The sequence below is a fragment of the Berghia stephanieae genome, chromosome 7 (genome assembly GCF_034508935.2).
Source record: "Berghia stephanieae isolate SIO BIC M18660-M18661 chromosome 7, UCSD_Bste_1.3, whole genome shotgun sequence".
Lineage (NCBI taxonomy): Eukaryota > Metazoa > Mollusca > Gastropoda > Nudibranchia > Aeolidiidae > Berghia > Berghia stephanieae.
This window is the reverse complement of record NC_088366.1, coordinates 53,159,693-53,182,561: the sequence shown is the minus strand read 5'-3', so window position 1 is coordinate 53,182,561 and position 22,869 is coordinate 53,159,693. Positions and strand designations below refer to the sequence as shown.

Below are 22,869 nucleotides of genomic sequence, written 5' to 3'. Positions count from 1 at the left end.
AACAGAGAGAGAGAGAGAGAGAGAGAGAGAGAGAGAGAGAGAGATCACCGCACAACTCAGCCCAACAGAGAGAGAGAGAGAGAGAGAGAGAGAGAGAGAGAGAGAGAGAGAGAGAGAGAGAGAGAGAGAGAGATCACCGCACAACTCAGCCCAACAGAGAGAGAGAGAGAGAGAGAGAGAGAGAGAGAGAGAGAGAGAGAGAGAGAGAGAGAGAGAGAGGTCATACGTGATTGCTCTACCTGTCTCATTTGGTCGACTCGGGCTGTGTCAAAATCTCCCGAGTTTGTTGTGACCAATTTTTTTGTCTCGCCTCCACATTTCAGACCCCAGTCGCGTTGACGACACCCGTGTTTCATTAGGTCAGGTCTTTAACAACAACAACAAAGTCGTGGTATTTGTGTTTTGTCAGTGCGATAAATTGCTTCTTTACTTTCTTATTATGGTTAGGGTTTTACGTGCCCGATGTAACAGTATTATCACACAGAAAGGCAGTGTTCAATAGAGAAAATAATGCTAAACGAGTGGCCTACTTTATATTTTATGATGTTATCATCTAATCTATAATAAGTGGTCTTTTTTTGTCTGACTGTTGATAATGCTCTTGATTCTGTGAAGGTTACATGAAGTGGACATAATAAACACACCTTTATGTATAAGGATGAAGTTCAAAAAGTAAAGACACCTCTCTGTATTAGGATGAAGTGTAAAGAGTACTGACACCACTTTGCAGTATAAGGATTCCACTATGTATTAAGATGAAGTGTAAAGATTCCTCTGTGTATTAGGATGAAGTGTAAAGAGTACTGACACCACTTTGCAGTATAAGGATTCCACTATGTATTAAGATGAAGTGTAAAGATTCCTCTGTGTATTAGGATGAAGTGTAAAGAGTACTGACACCACTTTGCAGTATAAGGATTCCACTATTTATTACGATAAAGTGTAAAGATTCCTCTGTGTATTAGGATGAAGTGTAAAGAGTACTGACACCACTTTGCAGTATAAGGATTCCACGCACTATGTATTAAGATGAAGTGTAAAGATTCCTCTGTGTATTAAGATGAAGTGTAAAGAGTACTGACACCACTTTGCAGTATAAGGATTCCACTATTTATTACGATAAAGTGTAAAGATTCCTCTGTGTATTAGGATGAAGTGTAAAGACACCTCTGTGTATTAGGATGAAGTGTAAAGAGTACTGACACCACTTTGCAGTACAAGGATTCCACTATTTATTACGATAAAGTGTAAAGATTCCTCTGTGTATTAGGATGAAGTGTAAAGACACCTCTGTGTATTAGGATGAAGTGTAAAGAGTACTGACACCACTTTGCAGTATAAGGATTCCACTATTTATTACGATAAAGTGTAAAGATTCCTCTGTGTATTAGGATGAAGTGTAAAGAGTACTGACACCACTTTGCAGTATAAGGATTCCACTATTTATTACGATAAAGTGTAAAGATTCCTATGTGTATTAGGATGAAGTGTAAAGAGTACTGACACCACTTTGCAGTATAAGGATTCCACTATTTATTACGATAAAGCGTAAAGATTCCTCTGTGTATTAAGATGAAGTGTAAAGAGTACTGACACCACTTTGCAGTATAAGGATTCCACTATTTATTACGATAAAGTGTAAAGATTCCTCTGTGTTTTAGGATGAAGTGTAAAGAGTACTGACACCACTTTGCAGTATAAGGATTCCACTATTTATTACGATAAAGTGTAAAGATTCCTCTGTGTATTAAGATGAAGTGTAAAGAGTACTGACACCACTTTGCAGTATAAGGATTCCACTATTTATTACGATAAAGTGTAAAGATTCCTCTGTGTATTAGGATGAAGTGTAAACATTCCTCTGTGTATTAGGATGAAGTGTAAAGAGTACTGACACCACTTTGCAGTATAAGGATTCCACTATTTATTACGATAAAGTGTAAAGATTCCTCTGTGTATTAGGATGAAGTGTAAAGATTCCTCTGTGTATTAGGATGAAGTGTAAAGAGTACTGACACCACTTTGCAGTATAAGGATTCCACTATGTATTACGATGAAGTGTAAAGATTCCTCTGTGTATCAAAATGAAGTGTAAAGATTCTTCTGTGCATTAAGATTAAGTGTAAAGATTCGACTATTATCAATATGAAATTTAAGGACATCACTAAGTATTAAGATGAAGTGTAAACATTCCACTATGATATAAGATGAAGTGTAAAGATTCGAATATTATGAATATGAAGTGTAAATATATCACTAAGTATTAAGATGAAGCGTAACGATTCCACTATTATTTAAGATGAAATGTAAAGACATCACTATGTATTTAGATGAAGTGTAAGGGCTAACCCACACCGGAGTGTGACTCCGACGACCCGGCACTGCCGTCCTCTGCCGTCTTCCGGATAAAGACGTCGGGCACGGACAAAATACTAAGAAGACAGAGAAGAACCGCTAGACCTACCCATACCAAGCTCGACAACCCCCCCCCCCCCCCCCAAAAAAAAAAAAAAAAAAAAAAAAAAAAAAAAAAAAAAAAAAAAACGCCAGAGGACGTTGGGTGCTTGGTATGGATAGGTCTAGCGGCTCTTCTCTTTATTCCTAGTATTTTGTCCGTGCCCGAAATCTTTATCCGGAAGACGACAGAGGACGGCAGTGCCGGGTCGTCGGAGTCAGTCTCCGGTGTAGGTTCGCCCTAAAGATTCCATTATGCATTAAGATGAAGTGTAAAGATTCCACTATGATTTAAAATAAGGTGTAAAGATTCGACTATAATCAATATGAAGTGTAAAGACATCACTATGTATTAAGATGAAGTGTAAATATTCGACTATAATCAATATGAAGCGTAAAGACATCACTATGTATTAAGATGAAGTGTAACGATTCGACTATAATCAATATGAAGTGTAAAGACATCACTATGTATTAAGATGAAGTGTACAGATTCGACTATAATCAATATGAAGTGTAAAGACATCACTAAGCATTAAGATGAGTAAAGAGAAACAAACTACACACTGATCGGATTGATGTAACGATGAGCACGATGCCTGACAAGGCCTATTCCTTTGAAAGGTTCATGATTTTTTCATTTTTAAAATTGTTATTGTGCACTTTACCCTTGTGTCTCATTTCATTCCGAGTCTTCAATGTGCACTTAATTGTAGGTCAGATGACGGAATGAAATTATGGGCTTGATTTAACATTGTTGTAATGGACAATATTTTAGCGTTGGTTTTGGAGTAGCCTATGTATTTCCATAACAACAATAAGACAATAACAATTTTGGTTATCAGACCTGCAAATAAGCTCACGTCGGGTTGGTCTTTATATATATATATATATATATATATATATATATATATATATATATATATATATATATATATATATATATATATATATATATATCATATTTTGTCTCATGGCCCCCCGCCTCAAATCGGTATTAAGTCGGGTGATTTAGATACTAAAAAATGAATTGAAAAAAACAAAAAACAAAAAAAAAAAAAAAAAAAAAAAAAAAAAAAAAAAAAAAAAAAAAAAAAAAAAAAAATTAAAAAAAAAAAAAAACCTGAAAAACTTGAGCATTGATATAGGGCAATATCCACTAAACATGCTCAAAGTGCTTTATATGGGATCTCCAGCCAACAGCAACACCTAACAGGTATGATGAAACATGACGGTTATGAGGCGATATCATAATTATTGACGACCCCAGTACTAAAAACTTAAGTCACAATTTGATGATTTTTAGCTTATCGGTGATAAACTTAAACAATACTCATCTCAGTTTAATAAAATAAAATAAGTAAAATTCCCTTTATTCATCACACAGGGGAAATTTGTCCCTAGGGTCTATTCCAAGGGAAGGCTGGAATAACTCAGTCATCAGCTGCAATTCCGCGCCGCAAATTGAACTAGGGCGAGGTGACTTGCTCAAGGCCATGTAGCGCAGCAGGTATTCGACCTCGGTACCTTTCCGGTACGAAGCAAAGACCGTTCCGCTGAGCCACGTAGCGCCATCTTTTTAAAAATAAAATAAAATACTCACTAAACTTTCTCATGATGAAAATGATCCAAGTCATCTATCTCAAAACTACACTTTTATTTTTTGTATACTATATATAGTCAAATCCATTTGTTCAAACCTTACTTCCTGTGACTTTAGTACTTTAAGCACTGGGCTCTTCAATTTATATCCAAGTCGTTCTTCGGAGCCATCAGGTCCATAGAGCCGGAGTTTATCAGGTTTCTATAGTGAAAGGTGTGAATTTGTAAACGGAGGGAGAAGAGAAGTGAAAAGATAAGAAAAGAGAGAGAGAGAGAGAGAGAGAGAGAGAGAGAGAGAGAGAGAGAGAGAGAGAGAGAGAGAGAGAGAGAGAGAGAGAGAGAGAGAGGAGGAGAGAGAGAGAAAGAGAGAGAGAAAGAGAGAGAGAGAGAGAGAGAGAGAGAGAGGAGAAAAAATGGAGATTCAAATATATTTAAAAAACAAAAATCAAATGACGAGTTGGTTTAAGACGATGTGAATATAGAAAGATGAAATTTAATGGAATAAATGTTCTTATAAATAAATAGTGATCACAATTACAGATGGTAACATGACAATTTTACGTAACTTCTTTGAGAATAATGTTGTGAGGTCCTTTTTCGAGAGAGAGAGAGAGAGAGAGAGAGAGAGAGAGAGAGAGAGAGAGAGAGAGAGAGAGAGAGAGAGAGAGAGTGGCTATGTGGTCCAGTGGTATGACACTCGCTTTCAGATAGGAAGTCCTGAATTCGAGCCACGGCTCTTTACTCAAATTCTATCACCGTACTTAGGTGTAAGAATGAGTACCTGGCCGCAGCGTTGTCTATGTCGGAAAAAAAATTGCAATATCTCCTAACAGGCGTTATGTTTCGTTCTACATGTTACGTGTTGCTGTTGGACCCCTTATAAAGCGCTTTGAGCACGTTTAGTGGATATTACGCTATATAAAAGCTCAAGTAAAACTCCAGTTAGACAGAGTGTCTGCATCGCCAATTACCAGACGGTTCATTGACAAAGAAAGTTGGCCACCCAAATCTCCGGACTGCAATCCATTGGATTATCACTTCTGGAATGCCATTTCGAATAAAGTTTATGAAAACCAGAGACAACAATTTCAAATTTTGACAGAATTTCAGGAGAAAATAAAATTTATTTCTACAGAGGTCACTGGTTTGCACGAAAAGTGTTTCTTCCCCGTCTGAGTCAAGTTGTTAAAAACGAAGTCTATGCCACAACGATGCATTTTAGATGAATACATTACATTTCATAAAACATGTCTTGGTAAAATGATATGAATTGTTTCCTTTTATTCATTATTCAGTTAATTTGATTTTCTAATTGATGAGAATTGCCTGTCTTATTCCCACCTTAATCGAAACAAGAAAGACACACATTTATTAGAACAAAAATTTGCCTTACTTTGTTTTGGCTATTTCAACAACACTCATATAACACGTGTAGTTGGTGAAATTAGATACTTGAAATTTAGCATAATAAAAATTTATATAGTAGAATACTGTTGTAAAAATTGCAGCAATGTGGTTTAAATAGATTAGACACTCTAGACTGGCAAACAGGGAACAATTATTCTGGTGTGTATCATCCATTTTTATCCTTTTAATTGCTGCTATAATATTTTAAAATGATATTAATTACCGGAGGTCTGTAAATGAATTTGAACTAATCTGAATTGAATTTTCAACAACAGGTCATCTTTGATCGACTGCACAGAGCTCAATGAACTCAATACAAAAGCTGCATCAAATGGAAACCCAGCCACCAAGACCACCAGCCTGTCACAGGACAGCTCTGTCTCCAATGGAGAGATTCATCATAGCGAAAACCAGGAGATCCCTTTCTCCAAGAACACAATCCTCAAGAACATTTTTGTCGGGTGTTTTTCCTTCTTATTTCTTTTCACGGCTTATGATGGAATCTTAAACCTTCAGACTAGTCTAAACAGAGAGGAAGGTAAGGAATCAAAAATTTAGCTTTCGTATATTTAGTGTATGTGGCGGGTTGTGTGTTATTGTTGTGGGATCGAATCCAACCGATAGCTCAATGGTCTGGATTCGAACTAGTATGCGCGCTATGGCTCTCGTTACCAGCTGCGCCACTCAACCTATATCACAAACGGCTCAGGTTTAATCTAGGGGTGATTAAGAATTGCCTTAGGGTCCCTTATAACTTAATTGTATTAATAACAAGTGAGTCAAGACAATAGTAACGCCCAATGCAATAATAACAATTCTATACATAAAGTTTAATTAGATTGTTACAGGAAAAGATAAAAAGAATAAGTATTTATTTAATATCAGGAAGAATAGCTCTAATTGAGTGGATCTAATTTATTATTTATTTATCTATTGTTTTATTAATCGATTCATTTATGATTGATTGATTAAGTTAGTAGTTTTTAATCACTTGTGTCCGTGGAAAATACATTTGAAAATGGTATAAGCCCGTTTGGCTTATCTTTATCCCGTCGGCTTGCTTGACTGAGGCAAATGTATCAGCTAGCTCCAGGGTTGGCGCCTGCTTTGCAGAGTTTTCTGGACATCACAACAGTGTGTTGTAGTTAGGCTGACATCAGGGGTTTACCGCTGTTCAAGGACTGGGATGCAGGGATTCGGCACAACTGGGTGCTCCAACGACACGGAAAAGGACCAGGATCAGGACAATGGCCAGGACCTCCAGGATCAGGACCTCCAGGATCAGGACCTTCATTTAAGAGTTAAAACAACAAGGTCTTAGAGCCAATCGAGTTTGTCTTTCGCCACCGAATCGTCCTTGAGCGACACATCATAATAGCCTTTATTTGCCGACAAAGGCAAGGAGATGCAGTAACTCCATGATAATGGTAGTTAGTATATGGTTTAAACATCAACTGACAGTCGAGCTATCTTACATGATGAGAATTTAACAGGGTTGTGTCCCTGGTGTTTCTTTATTTATTTTTATTAATTATAATTGAGGTTATGATGTGTGGCCGGCGATTGGCGGTAGGGTAAAGACATTCAAGCAATATACATATTGAATATAAATGAAATAATAACATAGATCATAAACAACTGTTAACTATAAAATAAGATACATATAGATATGGTTTTGTACAGGTATTCCAACTTACGAACATCCATGGAATAGCACAATTAAAATATATACACAACTATAATATTAATAACAGATTAAATTGAATTCACAGTAATATCTCGTTCCACTTTGAATGTTAACCAATAATTCATTTTACCTCCAGCCGAGATAGACAAACTTTTACAAGTTTGAAATTGGAGAGATAGCTCTTTTCTCGTGGGCTTCTTAGCGTGTGTGTGATTAGATTCAGATATGAAATTGGTTTTGTGAAGTGAAAATAGCCAATCAGAAGAATTTCCTGTTTTAGATAGCCAATGATATCCAGATGCTTTGGTAAGAAAGAATAACGGAGAATTACTGGAGAGACTAGGACAGTAATTGCAATTAGCTACTCTTGAACGAGACAAGGACCTCAGGGCCTATGCACGATGGCGACTTGTTTGGAAAGGGTAATTAGCAGGAGGCATGAATACAATGGGCAGACAGTTTGAACAGGTAAATAAGCCTTAAGCTGAAAGTGAGTGTTCCGTTATACAATGGAAATGTTTACCACCTAACGACCAAAATTTCCGTTAGAAAGATTTGGAGCTTTATTGGAGAAAGACTGTCCATGTTTGGTTATCTTACTGGAGGAGTTAATCAATTATATGTCTCGTCCACTAGGTTTGAAGTGGTTTTGAAACGAGACGCTGACGAATGATAAAGAAATCACGCAGTGAAAGAAAATCGCTCGTCACATTCTCCCCCTCTTGAAAAATCTCCTTGTGAGATTAAAATTAAGTCTCGTTTAAAATCATCTGAGAATTGTGGTTAATAAGATAGTACTGCAGGTACAGTTATGTTGTTGTGACGTCATCGGATACCGGATGGCGACTTAAGAAGTCGGCTCCATGGTTATCAGTGCCTTTGATGAATACCACATGGAACGAAAATTGCTGTAGTATTAGCGACCAACGCATGAGTTTAGCGTTTAATTGTTGAGCTGTGGCCAGAAATAGAAGTGGCTGATTGTCGCATTGAACAGTGAAGTGACGTCCATAAAGGTATATTTGGTATTTTTGTATGGCCCATACCAGGGCAAGACATTCCTGCTCCACTGTTGAGTATCTTTGTTCCGCAGGCGATAATTTTCTACTTGCGTAAGCAACAGGGTGTAGGACTGTGGGGTCATCGAGATCAGGTTGAAGTAACGATGCGCCTATTCCAATTTTACTTGCGTCTGTCCTCAGAATGAAAGGTTTGTTGGGGTCAGGTAAGCGCAGTACGGGTCGTGACGTCAGGATCCTTTTTATAGCGTAGAAATCGTCCTCGCAGTGTGAAGCGTTCCTGGTTTGTCCCACATTTTTAAATTCAGGAGTTATTGTTCCTCCCTGATTTCGTTGCTTGGCAACATTATGATTCATTATCTTGGCATCATTTTGATTTCTTATCTTGGTATCATGTTGATTCCATATCTCTGATACATTTGGATTCCGTTTCTTGGCCTCATTTTGATCCAGACTGTGTGAAACATTTTTGCTGCGTTTCCTGGTATCATTCTGACTCCAATTCTGTGAAACCTTGTGAGTCCATTTACATGTATCATCTTGATTCCATCGCTTGAGATCATTTTTATTCCGTCTCTTTGTGCGTGAATAATGTCTCATGATGTTTGCGCCCGTGTATTGAACGGGGGCGTTTACAGTCCTATTCGAACCTAAGGTTACTGGAGCTGTGTTTATTTGATCTGGTTTCCATTGGCATTTTTGACATGACTTTATATGGCTCTTGATGTCATCCGAAATACCAGGCCAGAAATAGTGGGCTGAGATGCGCTTCGTTGTGGCAGCGATTCCCACATGTCCTTTGAAAGGTATGTTGTGTCCCATGTCTAGAATCTGTCGGCGATGCGTAGAGGGGACGACGAGCTGATGGCGTTTTTTGCCAGAGACTCTGTATAACAACTCTTGTTGTATTATGAAATCTCCCTTTTTATTCTTGTCACTAGCTTCCGTCACTTTGGCGAAGTAGCGTGAGAGAGTCGTGTCCTCGGTCTGTGCCTTCCTCATTTCCTTTGGTCCAGGATTTTGTGATAACGGCGGCATATTCCGTTGATCCCGTGCTCTTGTCCTTATGTGACAGGCGTGAAATGGGTGTTTGGGCGTTCCGAGAAATACGTATTTGCATCCAAGGATGAGAGGGTGATTAGGTGCGTCTAGCACTCCTGCAGGTATAGTTCCTACTACGTATGGAGAGGTTATTTCGATATTAGCTATCGGAAGTGGCAGAGATCTGCTGTCTGTAGTGGCGCATTGAATCTCGATGATTTCGCCTGTGAATTGGTCCGGCCGAACCAAGTCGCGAGCTACAACCGCGTGATAGTCTAATCCCGTGTCGTAGAGAACGGTCACTTTCTGTCCATTTACTTTGACTGTGTCAATGACTGGAGGGTGATTCGAAGATTCTTTTGTTTTATGAAGTGGGTGGTTCCCAACTGTGCGGCCTACATTTACACTGACAGGTTTTCCCTTTTGATGACCGTTACGTTTGTTGTCGCGACGGCATTCCTCTGTCAAATGTCCCTTCATATTACAGTTCTTGCAGTATACGTGTTGTTTGTGTTGTGTTGTGTTACTTCTTTCGTATTGGTTATTGTTATTCTTCTTTTCATACGGTGGTGGAGATGTGGCTCTATCTTCATGTGAGGTGGACGGGTTTTGAATCCGGTGTTGTCTCCTTTCTGTGAGGTGATTTTCTTGCGCTGTGGCAAAACGGTCAGCACATGTTACTATATCGTCCAGTTTATGAGCGCCTTGCTCATCGACAAAACGACGGACATCCAGGGCATTGCATCTCTCAGCTGTTCCACCATGATAAGCTGGTTTAATCCCTCATAGGTGTCTGGGTTGCCAGATAGTTTCAACCATTGTTGGAGGCTGAGTTGTAGATGATCTGCCAACTGGTGGTATGTTTCATGCCTGTCCTTCCTTAATGTTCGGAATCTTCTACGGTAGGATTCTGCGCTGACATCAAAATGTCTCAGTAGGGATGACTTTAGCTCCTGAAAGTTATTTTTGTTGTCCTGTGTCAGGCGAAGTATAAACATCATAGGCTTTGCCCTTGAGATGCTGAGACGCTTTGAGTGCCCATTTGTCCTCCGGAAGATCATATGAGATCGCTAACTCCTGGAATCGCGTTAACCATTGATCAATCCCTTCAATGTGTGGGTTGAAAGTTTCTACCGGGAACGACATGACTTTATCAATGCTTCCATTGCCCTGACTGGATGGAATGGGGCTATGGGTAGAGAGCCGGTTTTCTGCAACTTCCCTTGTTAAAGAAACTTCTATTTCCTTTTGGCGTGTGCGCTGCATTTCTTCCTGAGCACGCTCTCTCTCCGCCTGAGCACGCTCTCTCTCCAGTTCCAGATCTTTGTCTCTCAAAGCCTGTTCATGTTTCCTTTTTTCCTCCTCCTCTAGTCTCGCACGCTTCTCTTCCTCCTCGAGTCTAATAATCTCCCTTTCTGCGTTTTCATTGACATAGGCAGATAACTGTTCACCAGAAAGGCCCAATTCTTTTCCTAACTGGATAAACTCGCGTCTAATTGTAACACCAGTAGCCATGGCTGATTAATTACAGATTGAACAACTGCAGAAGGTGAATGAGAATGATGCGATAGATGCAATTGGACCAGAAAGAGTAGGGCAGAAAGCAAACAAATGGAACTTTGCTAGTAAGGGTTAAATATGAATGAAGAATTCTGCAGCACAGATAATGAATGATAGTGAAGTAAGTGACAACACACTGTTGAAAAGTGCTAGGTTTCGCTAAGCCAAATTTCAATATATGACACACACAGTGACACAGTACTTAGAAAGAGTAGTTATTGCCTGGGGCTTAAATTGGCGTGCTCGTGTCAATAGAGAGATAATACTATTTACCGTTACACGTGTAAACAACAACTTGCAAGATGGCCTAACTTGAAGTTAGAGTGACTGTAATTTTTAATTAAGATATGTTTAACTTAATTTTTGAAGGGGGGGGGGGGGGGGGGGGGGTAATTCTCTCGGAAGGGGGGGGGGGGGGTATTCTCGGAAGGGGGGGGGGGGGTATCCTCGGCTGAAGGTCCAAAATTTATGGCAACAGTGGCATAACAAAAGTGGCAATGAAATAACAATTTATGTTTTGTAAACTGCTATAAAATTACGTTGCCTAAATATGCATAGTTAAAATAACATGGTTGTCATAATCATAATCATAAATCAGTGTTAGTAAACTAATTATCGATTAGTGAAAATATAGAAAAATGGGCATGTTCCAATTTCAAATGTAACCACAGTGACTTTTCAAAAATAAATAAGATTTCTTCCCTATGATATTTGTAATTAATTAATCAAATGACTTATTGATTGGTTTGATTTAAGGTAGATATATTTACGAGCCCCCAATGTAATAGAATGCTATTGTTAAATTGAGATAGTAGCAGAAGTAAAGAATGGGTGTTTAAATATTATATCTAGATTAATGCCTCACATATTATATTATATTAAAGATTCATAATCCCGGACGAGCCTACCATTTTGTGACGGGTTGGTGTTAATTTTGTGGGATCGAATCCAACCGATAGCTCAATGGTCTGGATTCGAACTAGTATGCGCGCTATGGCTCTCGTTACCAGCTGCGCCACTCAACCTATATCACAAACGGCTCAGGTTTAATCTAGGGGTGATTAAGAATTGCCTTAGGGTCCCTTATAACTTAATTGTATTAATAACAAGTGAGTCAAGACAATAGTAACGCCCAATGCAATAATAACAATTCTATACATAAAGTTTAATTAGATTGTTTCAGGAAAAGATAATTGAGTGGATCTAATTTATTATTTATTTATCTATTGTTTTATTAATCGATTCATTTATGATTGATTGATTAAGTTAGTAGTTTTTAATCACTTGTGTCCGTGGAAAATACATTTGAAAATGGTATAAGCCCGTTTGGCTTATCTTTATCCCGTCGGCTTGCTTGACTGAGGCAAATGTATCAGCTAGCTCCAGGGTTGGCGCCTGCTTTGCAGAGTTTTCTGGACATCACAACAGTGTGTTGTAGTTAGGCTGACATCAGGGGTTTACCGCTGTTCAAGGACTGGGATGCAGGGATTCGGCACAACTGGGTGCTCCAACGACACGGAAAAGGACCAGGATCAGGACAATGGCCAGGACCTCCAGGATCAGGACCTCCAGGATCAGGACCTTCATTTAAGAGTTAAAACAACAAGGTCTTAGAGCCAATCGAGTTTGTCTTTCGCCACCGAATCGTCCTTGAGCGACACATCATAATAGCCTTTATTTGCCGACAAAGGCAAGGAGATGCAGTAACTCCATGATAATGGTAGTTAGTATATGGTTTAAACATCAACTGACAGTCGAGCTATCTTACATGATGAGAATTTAACAGGGTTGTGTCCCTGGTATTTCTTTATTTATTTTTATTAATTATAATTGAGGTTATGATGTGTGGCCGGCGATTGGCGGTAGGGTAAAGACATTCAAGCAATATACATATTGAATATAAATGAAATAATAACATAGATCATAAACAACTGTTAACTATAAAATAAGATACATATAGATATGGTTTTGTACAGGTATTCCAACTTACGAACATCCATGGAATAGCACAATTAAAATATATACACAACTATAATTTTAATAACAGATTAAATTGAATTCACAGTAATATCTCGTTCCACTTTGAATGTTAACCAATAATTCATTTTACCTCCAGCCGAGATAGACAAACTTTTACAAGTTTGAAATTGGAGAGATAGCTCTTTTCTCTTGGGCTTCTTAGCGTGTGTGTGATTAGATTCAGATATGAATTTGGTTTTGTGAAGTGAAAATAGCCAACCAGAAGAATTTCCTGTTTTAAATAGCCAATGATATCCAGATGCTTTGGTAAGAAAGAATAACGGAGAATTACTGGAGAGACTAGGACAGTAATTGCAATTAGCTACTCTTGAACGAGACAAGGACCTCAGGGCCTATGCACGATGGCGACTTGTTTGGAAAGGGTAATTAGCAGGAGGCATGAATACAATGGGCAGACAATTTGAACAGGTAAATAAGCCTTAAGCTGAAAGTGAGTGTTCCGTTATACAATGGAAATGTTTACCACCTAACGACCAAAATTTCCGTTAGAAAGATTTGGAGCTTTATTGGAGAAAGACTGTCCATGTTTGGTTATCTTACTGGAGGAGTTAATCAATTATATGTCTCGTCCACTAGGTTTGAAGTGGTTTTGAAACGAGACGCTGACGAATGATAAAGAAATCACGCAGTGAAAGAAAATCGCTCGTCACAGTGTAGACATTTGGTTACGACACGCTTTTATCATCCTCAGACTAATATGGAAATCAACAAATCTATCACTGAAAAGTAAATTCAGAATATACTACACTAACGTAAAAGCAGTCCTTCTGTATGGCTCAGAAACACGAAGAGTGACCAATGATCTTGGTAAAAAAACTTCAACCGTGACAAACAAATGCCGTTGAAATATAATCGGTATCCGATGATATGGGAAAATCAGTGATAAAGACTTGTGGATAAAAGCTGGACAAGAGGAAACTAGCAAACAAATCTCAACAAGAAAATGGAAGTTGGTTGGTCACACTTTCAGAAAATCAACAACAGACATTACGTGACAAGCTGTGGACTGGAACCCTCAGGGGAAAAATGGAAGGTTGGGAGGCTAAAGAAAATACGGAGATTGTCTTGTAAGGAAGAGGTGAAGTTGGCTGGGATGTCCTGGGGGAGAGATAAAGAAGAACCAAAGAACTGAATACGGTGAAGATGTATTGTTGAAGCCCCGTGTTCCACAAGGAATGAAAAGGATTTAATGATGAATTCAGTTATACATTTGGTTATTGAGTTTTATTTTGGGTCTCATTTTGGTGTCACCGGTCACAAGTGACACCACCAACCCGTAGGTATTGTCGACGTTTATGTGATGTGCTAGACCTTAATGTTATCTAAAGGGTCTTTGATTCGTGAAGTATTATATTATGTCAATTTTATCATGAGACAAAAAAATTGGCACCTTTTGACAGTGGCACACACACGCGCGCACGCGCACACAGAGCAGACTGCCAAACAGGTGGGTATAAAAGTTACATGTTGTAAACACGCACGAAAAATATTTCAGATATAAATGATTTATTTCACCCTAAGGCATCGGGTCCACTAACCTGTATATTGATTTTGCTATCGTCAAGTTGTTGACTTCTTGCCTAAATTGCTGTCTTCTACAGTCTATCCAACGCGAATCGATTTTCGACTTTTGGTGCATTCAATAGTTCGCCCAATAGAAATGTTCTTTGTTCTTAAATTGGAAAATCTAAATATTTCTCTATGTTCTTGTACTATTGACATTTTGTTTGAAGCTGTTATATGAAGAAGTTAGTTCTATACCGTACCCAAACTCAGTTTGGCCTTGAATTGAGACAGCATCGAAATGACGCCGATCTATTGTATTTTCCCCTGTAGCTAAGCAATTATTACTTCTGCAACTTTTACTGACACAGACGAGAAATCAACTGATTAAACAATTTAACTTTCTAGATCACTAGAATCATCACTGTCGCTTATAGAACCGACCAAACTGGACTTGAACACGGTATATTCTGTAGTACAACCCCGTTCACATTTATTTTTTATTTGTTCAAGCTCACGTTTGTTTATAATTTTGATAATCCACTTTTTTTTCTCATCCTAAGGCATCGGGTCCATTAGCCTGTCAATAGTGTTTGTTAGCGTCATGTTGTCCAGCTTCTTGCCCAAATTCCTGATTGCCAGATTAGGTTGTAAGATGTCTTTGGCGTTGTCCATGATTGGTTACATTCTGTACATAATAGCAAATTTCTACGCTGTTCAAGGCAAGTATTTGAAGTAAAATCATGTGTGACCTTTCACCTGAAAACGGTATCATAATGCTAATCATTATTTACGCCAAAAGACCTTTAAATACCGTGTGTGTGTTTTTTAAAAATTGTAAATAGAAATATCTAATAGTTAATACAAACAAAAGAAAAGATTATGAAAATGATTCGTAGATATTATAAGAACACAAAATCATATATACAAACAAAGAATCAAGTTGGCGCAGAAATAATTTTTCATAACAGATATGTTGATCATAAGCATTAATTAAAAGCGAGAAAAACAAATCTCCATCATCGTATCTGTAATTCAAGACATTTCATTCTATATCAACTGCATTTTAAAAAGCATTTATTATTCAGCATTTTTTGTATTAAAATCAAGTGCATGCCCTGGCCGCGCGTTGGATAATTGAGTATGAAGGGATGAAATTACCTCTTGGTGGTATTATAAAAACTTGAACTTTATATCGCGCAATATCCACTGAACATGCTCAAAGCGCTTTACAAGGGGTCCCTAGCCAACAGCAACACTTAACATGTAGGACGAGACATGAAGCATGTAAGGCAATATTACGATTTTTTTCAGATAGATACAACGCTGTTAACTACTAGGTACTCATTTTACACATGGACACCTCTTGGTGAGAGGATGTGAGCAAAGAGTCTTTTCCAAAGGACTCATCTATGCTCCGCTCAGAGCAGCACCCGAACCCAGGACCTTCCGATCTGAAGGCGAGTGAGAGGAAGCCATCAAAGTTTAAGGTTCAGCACTCAAGAGTAGACGCTTACTTGTCCATTTCATATCGTCAACTTTGAAGCAGTGGAATAGTCTCATATCCTCAGTTTTAGAACCATTTGACAAACTGTGGAATCTTCAAAATGTCAAAGTTACAGACTAACAAGGAAGAAGAGTAAGAAGAGGTAGAAGTAGTAGTAGTAATAGTAGTAATAGTAGTAGTAGTAGTAGTAGTAGTAGTAGTAGTAGTAGTAGTAGTAGTAGTAGTAGTAGTAGTAGTAATAGTAGTAGTAATAGTAGTAGTAGTAGTAGAAGTAGTAGTAGTAGTAACAGTAGTAATAGTAGTAGTAGTAGTTAGTAGTAGTTGTAATACCAGTAGTAGTAGTTAATAGTAGTAGAAGTAGCAGCAGCAGCAGCAACAGCAGCAGGAGCAGCAGCAGCAGCAGCAGTAGTAGTAGTAGTAGTAGTAGTAGTAGTAGTAGTAGTAGTAGTAGTAGTAGTAGTAGTAGTAATAATAGTAGTAGTACAGTGTTTTTTTAATGGACACATTTCACGTTTGAATACCTCCAACGCTACGTAAGATTTCATCAAAGGGTTTTTTGCCATAGATGCAGAAAATATAATATGGTCTCAATTCGATGCAGTCGCCTAGACTTTCCAAGAAGGAATATTAAATAATCCATCAAACAAGATGTCTGATTCAACGGGAATCACCTATGTTCTCCAAAATGAGAACATTGGGGGTTAATAAAATCTTGCCCAAGGAAAAAAGCGAAAGTGCCTGAAGCGGGGCTCGAACCCGAGACCTTCCGGGTCATAGTATAACGCCTTAATCACTCGACCACTAGCCCCAAATTAAGCCATTGGGGTTTTAATTTTGTGATGAATTAAAAAACTCCATCTTCTTTATAACCTTTGACCTTCTGATCTTCAAATGCAGCCACCATGTTCCCTACCGCTATTTTAAACGGCTTGGCAGATGCACCATTGTGGACGTCGATGTTTACCTATCTTACCCAGAGTGGGGTGTGGTATGCCAAATGGACAAATCAAGAAAAAGCTGTCGTCATCAATAGATTCGTTTGTTTACTCTGGCTTTTCAACCAGTCATGTAAGTAGCGTTGAATAGTCCTCATTATTCTATCCTCCCCATTAACTCACTCAACCCTAACACTGACTATATCCGTAGTTTACGCGGGGTTACTTTTACCCCATGCCTATTTATTACATTTTTCTGAGACAACTTATAGGCGTAGTATGAAAGGTATTGTTTGTAGTTTTTGCATGTTAATGGTAGTTGAATAAAACTTTCTATGTACATGCTCATTTTTGATACATTTTGAAAAGTAGCAAAAGTCTCTAGGATAGAGTGAGTTAATGGTAACGCTTAATGATATCAAGTTTACAATGATAATTTGTGACGATTATCAAACGTTGAATTTCACTCAAATTAAATTCTTTGAAAAGAAGTATAATTTAGAGAACATGTCTTTTATTCAAAGATCACATAATCGGAATCGATTGAGGGGTAGAATAAAAGATTTCTCACACTCTTGCGTTTTGGAATTCGAATTTTGTTCCCAACCCGCACTTGCAAGTTCGTGCAGCGAGTCAAGCTTAAAATGCATTAAAGACCGATTTATATAAAGACCGATATGAAGTAATTGTGTTTGTGTTATTGACTTCAAACAATAGGATTCAATATTCTGATGTCATGTCCGCCCAGCAACCAACAGCTTGGTTCTCAACAAAGAAAATGAGTACTTTTTATTCTTCATGCTGGCTATCACTTTTTCACATGTCATGTTATCAGAATATATAAAGGTCAAAACGTGTTCAGATTTATAATGTTTTCTCCTCTGGATACACTTTTATGCTCGTAGGAGAGGCATTTCACAAGGGCGATGATGTATATAATGGCGTCCGCCATTATAATCAGTTACATGCGTCATTACGAGGGAAGTGACGTCACGACTGTTGAATTCTATTTATATCGAATATGAAGGTTAGTGGCCATTTACCCAAAACTAAATGACTGATGATCTTTACCTTTACATATTCCATTATACATATTCTCCATTATACATATTCCAGGTCAGATATGGGGAAATCTAGTTATATCGCTGGTCTTCAAACCTACACCAACCCTTGATGATGAGTTGTCTCTAGAAAATCCTAACAACTGTGGAGCACAGTTCTGTGAAGGCAACGTTTCCTCGAATTTCAAGCAGGACAACGAGAAAGTAAGTTGTAAATAAGCAGCGATTTTAAAACTAAATATTTCAAACAACAGAGTAAAATAGAAATTTTGTCAAACACCGCTGTGTCATTTAAAGGAGCCGTGTTATAATAAAAAATAAAAAATTGAGCTTTTATATAGGTCAATATCCACTAAACGTGGTCAAAGCGCCTTTAAGGGGTCGCTGACCAACAGCAATATTTAATATGAAGGACCGGACATGACGCCTGTTAGGCGATAATACTATTTTTTTTCCGACAGAGACAACACTGTTAATGGCCAGGTACTGATACGTGATACCGTAAGAATTGTGAACTTATTGCCTGACAGTCAGGGGCCGGGATCTATTGGTTGATTTGGTGCGTGCGCGTCTCTACTTCATGTTTAGAAATAAAAGCAGCATATTACAAAAAAAAAAAAAAAAAAAAAAAAAAAAAAAAAAAAAGAATAATTAAGATACTGGTTTTTGTCAAAGTCCGACACATACTCCCTTTTAAATAAAACGCATACAACAGACGACCGACTACCGAGCCGTGTACTGCCCTGATTGCATATCTGGCGCGTGTGTAGTTGTGACGTGATCTGGGCCCGTTTTCATGTAGTAGTTTACTAAATAGCTGCTATCTTGTTGACGCTATGATTTATCCTAGATACTAGTCTCAGTCTGAGCTTGTGAGGCCTGCCTCAGTAAATGACTAAAACTTGGCCAAACTTAGTCCGAAGGTTCCGTGATTTTAGTCCCAGACTTGCTTAGTCAGCTGCCATGAAATTCAATTTTTTCAAGTCATTGACCTAAGTCAGAGATAGTCAGAGACTAAGCGCTAGTCCGCGTTCATGAAAACGGGCCCAATGATTTAGTAATTTATTAGTCAGTAAATGACTAGCTAGTCTTAAGCCCAAGCGAAGTAAGTGTCTAAAATCGGATTTCATGAACGCTTTCTTGTCCCTTACCTAGAAGTGCGCATTGCAAGGACGGTGACTAATTCGACTATTTTGTGCGGGTAACATCATCTCTCTACTACACGAAGACAGGTTAAGATACACCAACTTTCATACTTACAATGCAAAAGATTTTCAAAGAAGAAATTAGCAACACACGTTATATTGACACTCGACTGTTATAGACTGCAATGATGTCCATCGTCGACTGTCAATTCTATATCTAGAACAATGGCAGTTTCATTGAGAAGACGAACACCGAGATTGAAACTCAAATAAATTGAACCAAAAAAAACAAAACAACAACAAATAATTACACAAAAGAGAAAGTGTATTCTGATTAATCACATTACTTCAGTCTATTGCAATGTCAACAGAATAACTTTTGTCTCCACTATACTGTCTAATCATAATTTGTTTGTTCTTTGACGCAAATCCTTTGATTTTGGAGTCTTTTGTTCACTCTCAACCCACCGAGCCGATAGATTCAGTTTTTTTTTTAGTTTTAACTCACAAAAATGTGTACTTTCGACAATCCGCACTTATTTTATAGTTTTTTTTTAAAAGCCAGCGTCAATGGCAACAGGACACTTTTTGCCTCTGTCATTCGTAACCGACGTATTTTTTTCCGAATCGAAACGCACTCAATCTAAAAATAGCTGCTATCTTATTGACGCTAATGCATATCCTAGTTACTAGTCTCAGTCTAAGCTTGTGAAGTCCTGCCTCAGCAAATGACTAAAACTTGGCCAAACTTAGTCCGAAGGTGCCGTGATTTTAGTCTCGGACTTGCTTAGTCAACTCGCATGAAATCCGATTTTTGTCCGCATTCATGAAAACGGTCCTTGATGATTTGGGATGTGACTGTCGCCTCTCAATTTGGTTTGGAGCCAATTCATACAATAATCAACTGTCCTACAACAGGTGATTGACCAGAAAAAAGGGTTTAACTATGCCTTCTCAAAAAGCTGGCCTTGGCCCAGTGTATGAGTATTGCCAAATTGGCGGATTTTTATCATCGCGTGGCGGGTAAAAATGGCCTGGTAGATTTTTGATGATTTGTATACCCTTTAAAAAAGTAAAATTATAGCAATCAAGTCTAATTATTTCTTCTTCCCCCCCCCCCTAAAGTGACTTTTAGGAGCACCTATTGTCAATGTACTGTTGGCCTAGATCTATATTACACAACCTAATCAGATAAACCTAAGGTGAAAACAACCTCCGACAGTCTTACTCCCGCTCAAACAAAATCGAAACTCCGAATCTTCATGCCTTTGAAAAGGAAACAGTTTTAAATAGTTGAGTAGCGTTTAGAAACATAGTTTTTATTCTGAGACAATACATTATTGTTGATTGTTTGTTTTGTTTTTAATGATTTTACGGCGCTTGCAACACATTAAGGTCATATCAGCGCCAATTATTGTTGATTTTAAATAATTTAAATCAAATGGCGGATTTTTTGGCGGATTTGTTTTTGGCGGATTTTGGGCATATGTCGCAGGTGAAGTAGATAAAGTTTGCGGATTTTGGTGTATTTCTGGCATAAAGTTGGCGGGATTTTTGCAAAGGCACCTGGCAACACTGCAGTGTGTCTCGCTCCATCTATTCACAGCACTGTTTCTTTTGGCCACCGTTCGCTGTTACGCTTCAACAGTCGTAACGTCACTTCCTCGTAATGACGCATGGTAACTTAGCAACTGGCTCTAAACTATCGGAACAATGGCGGACGCCCTTATGAAATATTTCTCTCACGAGCATAAAAGTGGATCCAGAGGAAAAATACATTATAAATCTGATCATGTTTTGACTTTTACACATTCTGATCACAAGACATATGAAACGTTCTAGCCAGCATGAAGAATTAAAAGTACCGATTTTCTTTGTTTAGAACCGAGATGGCCGCCGTTGCTGGGCGACGTGACATCAGACTATTGAATCCAATTATGCTATTTAGGTCTGTAGGGTAACTCCAGCGGTCCTATTTATAATTAATTATAACATCAATTCATAATTGTCAAGGTATAACGACAGAAAGAAAAAGAAGCAGCATGTAATTCAAATATTAAACGCTTATAAGATAATTGTTTTATAAGATAATTTTCCATTCCTCTGGGTCAATAGCAACTGATTATTTTATTGTTAGTGTGTTTATGCCTTTGAGGGAGAGTAGAGAGAGAGAGAGAGAGAGAGAGAGAGAGAGAGAGAGAGAGAGAGAGAGAGAGAGAGAGAGAGAGAGAGAGAGAGAGAGAGAGAGAGCGAGAAGGGAGAGAGAAAGAGAGCAAAAAAAAAGTTCCTTTTTTAACAAGCACATCTTCTTATTTATGCTATTTGTTTAGGTAAATACTCACAACAGATGCCCACCAGATGAAACATGCCAACATACAAAACTATGCGTGACCTTAAACGTATTTTGATTATTTATTTTAGTGAGAATTATCACTCGACTGACGGTCTGAAAATAAAGCAAAGAGAGAAATGACGTCATCTTCTTTCGTTCTGTAGCTAGTGTAAGATTTTTAAATCTCTGAACTTGGTACCATCTTGTACGGCGATGACGTCACGCCGCTGCTGATAGTGCGCAAATGATTACGAAACGTTACAATACAAGGCACAAAGAAAGTGAACAGTGAGTTGCATTTCATAGAGGTATTACCAATGGGATAATAAGATCATTCGTTTCCTAGAGTACAATACTCACTGAATTCTAGCACGCTCTTTGGGGAAACAAAAAAGCGTGTAAAATATCGCCGCCCTGTATTTTAACGTTCTTTTAACGTGCGGCTATGTGGTCTAGTGTTATGACACTCGCTTTCGGATCGGAAGGTCCTGGGTTCGAGCCTCGCTCGGCGCATAGTTGAGTCCTTGGAAAAGACTCTTTACTCACATTCTCTCACCGTACTCAGGTGTAAAATGAGTAGCTGGCCGTCAACAGCGTTGTCTTTGTCCGAAAAATTGTAATACCGCCTAACAGGCGGCATGTCCCGTCCTACATGTTAAATGTTGCTGTTGACCAGGGACCCCTTGTAAAGCGCTTTGAGCACATTTAGTGGATATTGCGCTATATAAAGCTCAATTTATTTTAAACGTAATTGTAAGGGAAATGTCAGGCTCTGAATACATAGATATTGCATTCATGCAACTAGTTTATTAAGGCGTATCAATACATTGCACTGATCAAATATGTTAACATATTCCTATGATCAGGACCTAGGTGCACACATTAACAGGTCTGACAATCGAACGTAATTATGGGCTTGCTTTAACACGATTGTAATAGACAATATTTAGCGTTAGTTTGAGAATATAACCATTTCAACGTGACCATGACAATTTGGGCTATCACACCTGCAAATGAGTACACATCAATCAGGACACATCCCCCAAGTCTGAAATACACATTTTTTACAGCCAATTTATAAAAGGTGACTCAAACATTTCAGATAATTATATCCAACAAATCTACAATACACGATGCATATTGACCATTATTTTCTTAACTAATGGGGAACCCGCAATATTTTCGAAGAAATAAAGGCTAATAATACGAACTAGAACTCACTCGTCGATTTTAATTATCATAGTACTGTATTGTAAAAACTTACGTAACAGATAGAAACGATCCTTTTGAGCCATCAACGATAAAATCGGTCCGCTAATAAAGTATGTAGGTGCGCGCAAATGAATCTGGCAACAATGTAACCAGATGGCGATTGCCAAGGTCAAGGTCAAATTAATGACCGATCATTATGCCCTTGCAGATATTCTAAATAACCATTTAAGTCAAACGGATGACAGAAATACCCTAAATTTAAAAGAAGTTAGCAAGTTACTCGTATATCAATCTGTAAAAAATAGTTTTATAATATAAAGATATGCCAGTAAATCTGTGCTCGTAAGCAAACATTTAACAAAGG

General features: G+C 38.1%; 2 protein-coding genes across 5 annotated transcripts in view; one reads left to right on the top strand and one right to left on the bottom strand.

The window, feature by feature from the left end:
- The first annotated feature begins 330 nt into the window (after positions 1 to 330).
- The window catches only part of LOC144977485 (protein unc-93 homolog A-like), a 33,466-nt gene continuing 10,927 nt past the window's right edge, over positions 331 to 22,869 (top strand). The window contains exons 1-6 of one of the 4 annotated variants that reach the window (XM_078922758.1): positions 331 to 391; positions 2,848 to 3,078; positions 5,739 to 6,001; positions 14,877 to 15,035; positions 16,718 to 16,888; positions 17,872 to 18,020. In XM_078922758.1, the coding sequence (XP_078778884.1) occupies positions 3,041 to 3,078; positions 5,739 to 6,001; positions 14,877 to 15,035; positions 16,718 to 16,888; positions 17,872 to 18,020 (780 nt within the window). In that variant the 5' untranslated portion in view covers positions 331 to 391; positions 2,848 to 3,040. Of the gene's footprint in view, positions 392 to 2,732; positions 3,079 to 5,738; positions 6,002 to 14,876; positions 15,036 to 16,717; positions 16,889 to 17,871; positions 18,021 to 22,869 lie in introns of those variants that run through there. The other 3 variants (XM_078922756.1, XM_078922757.1, XM_078922761.1) reach the window with 3 other exon arrangements.
- On the bottom strand, positions 6,357 to 9,706 carry LOC144977484 (uncharacterized). The gene is made up of 2 exons (XM_078922755.1): positions 7,281 to 9,706; positions 6,357 to 6,751 (listed from the first exon to the last, which is right to left on the bottom strand). Exon 1 carries the CDS (start codon positions 9,688 to 9,690, stop codon positions 7,960 to 7,962), a length of 1,731 nt encoding a protein of 576 aa, XP_078778881.1. The 5' UTR covers positions 9,691 to 9,706; the 3' UTR covers positions 6,357 to 6,751; positions 7,281 to 7,959.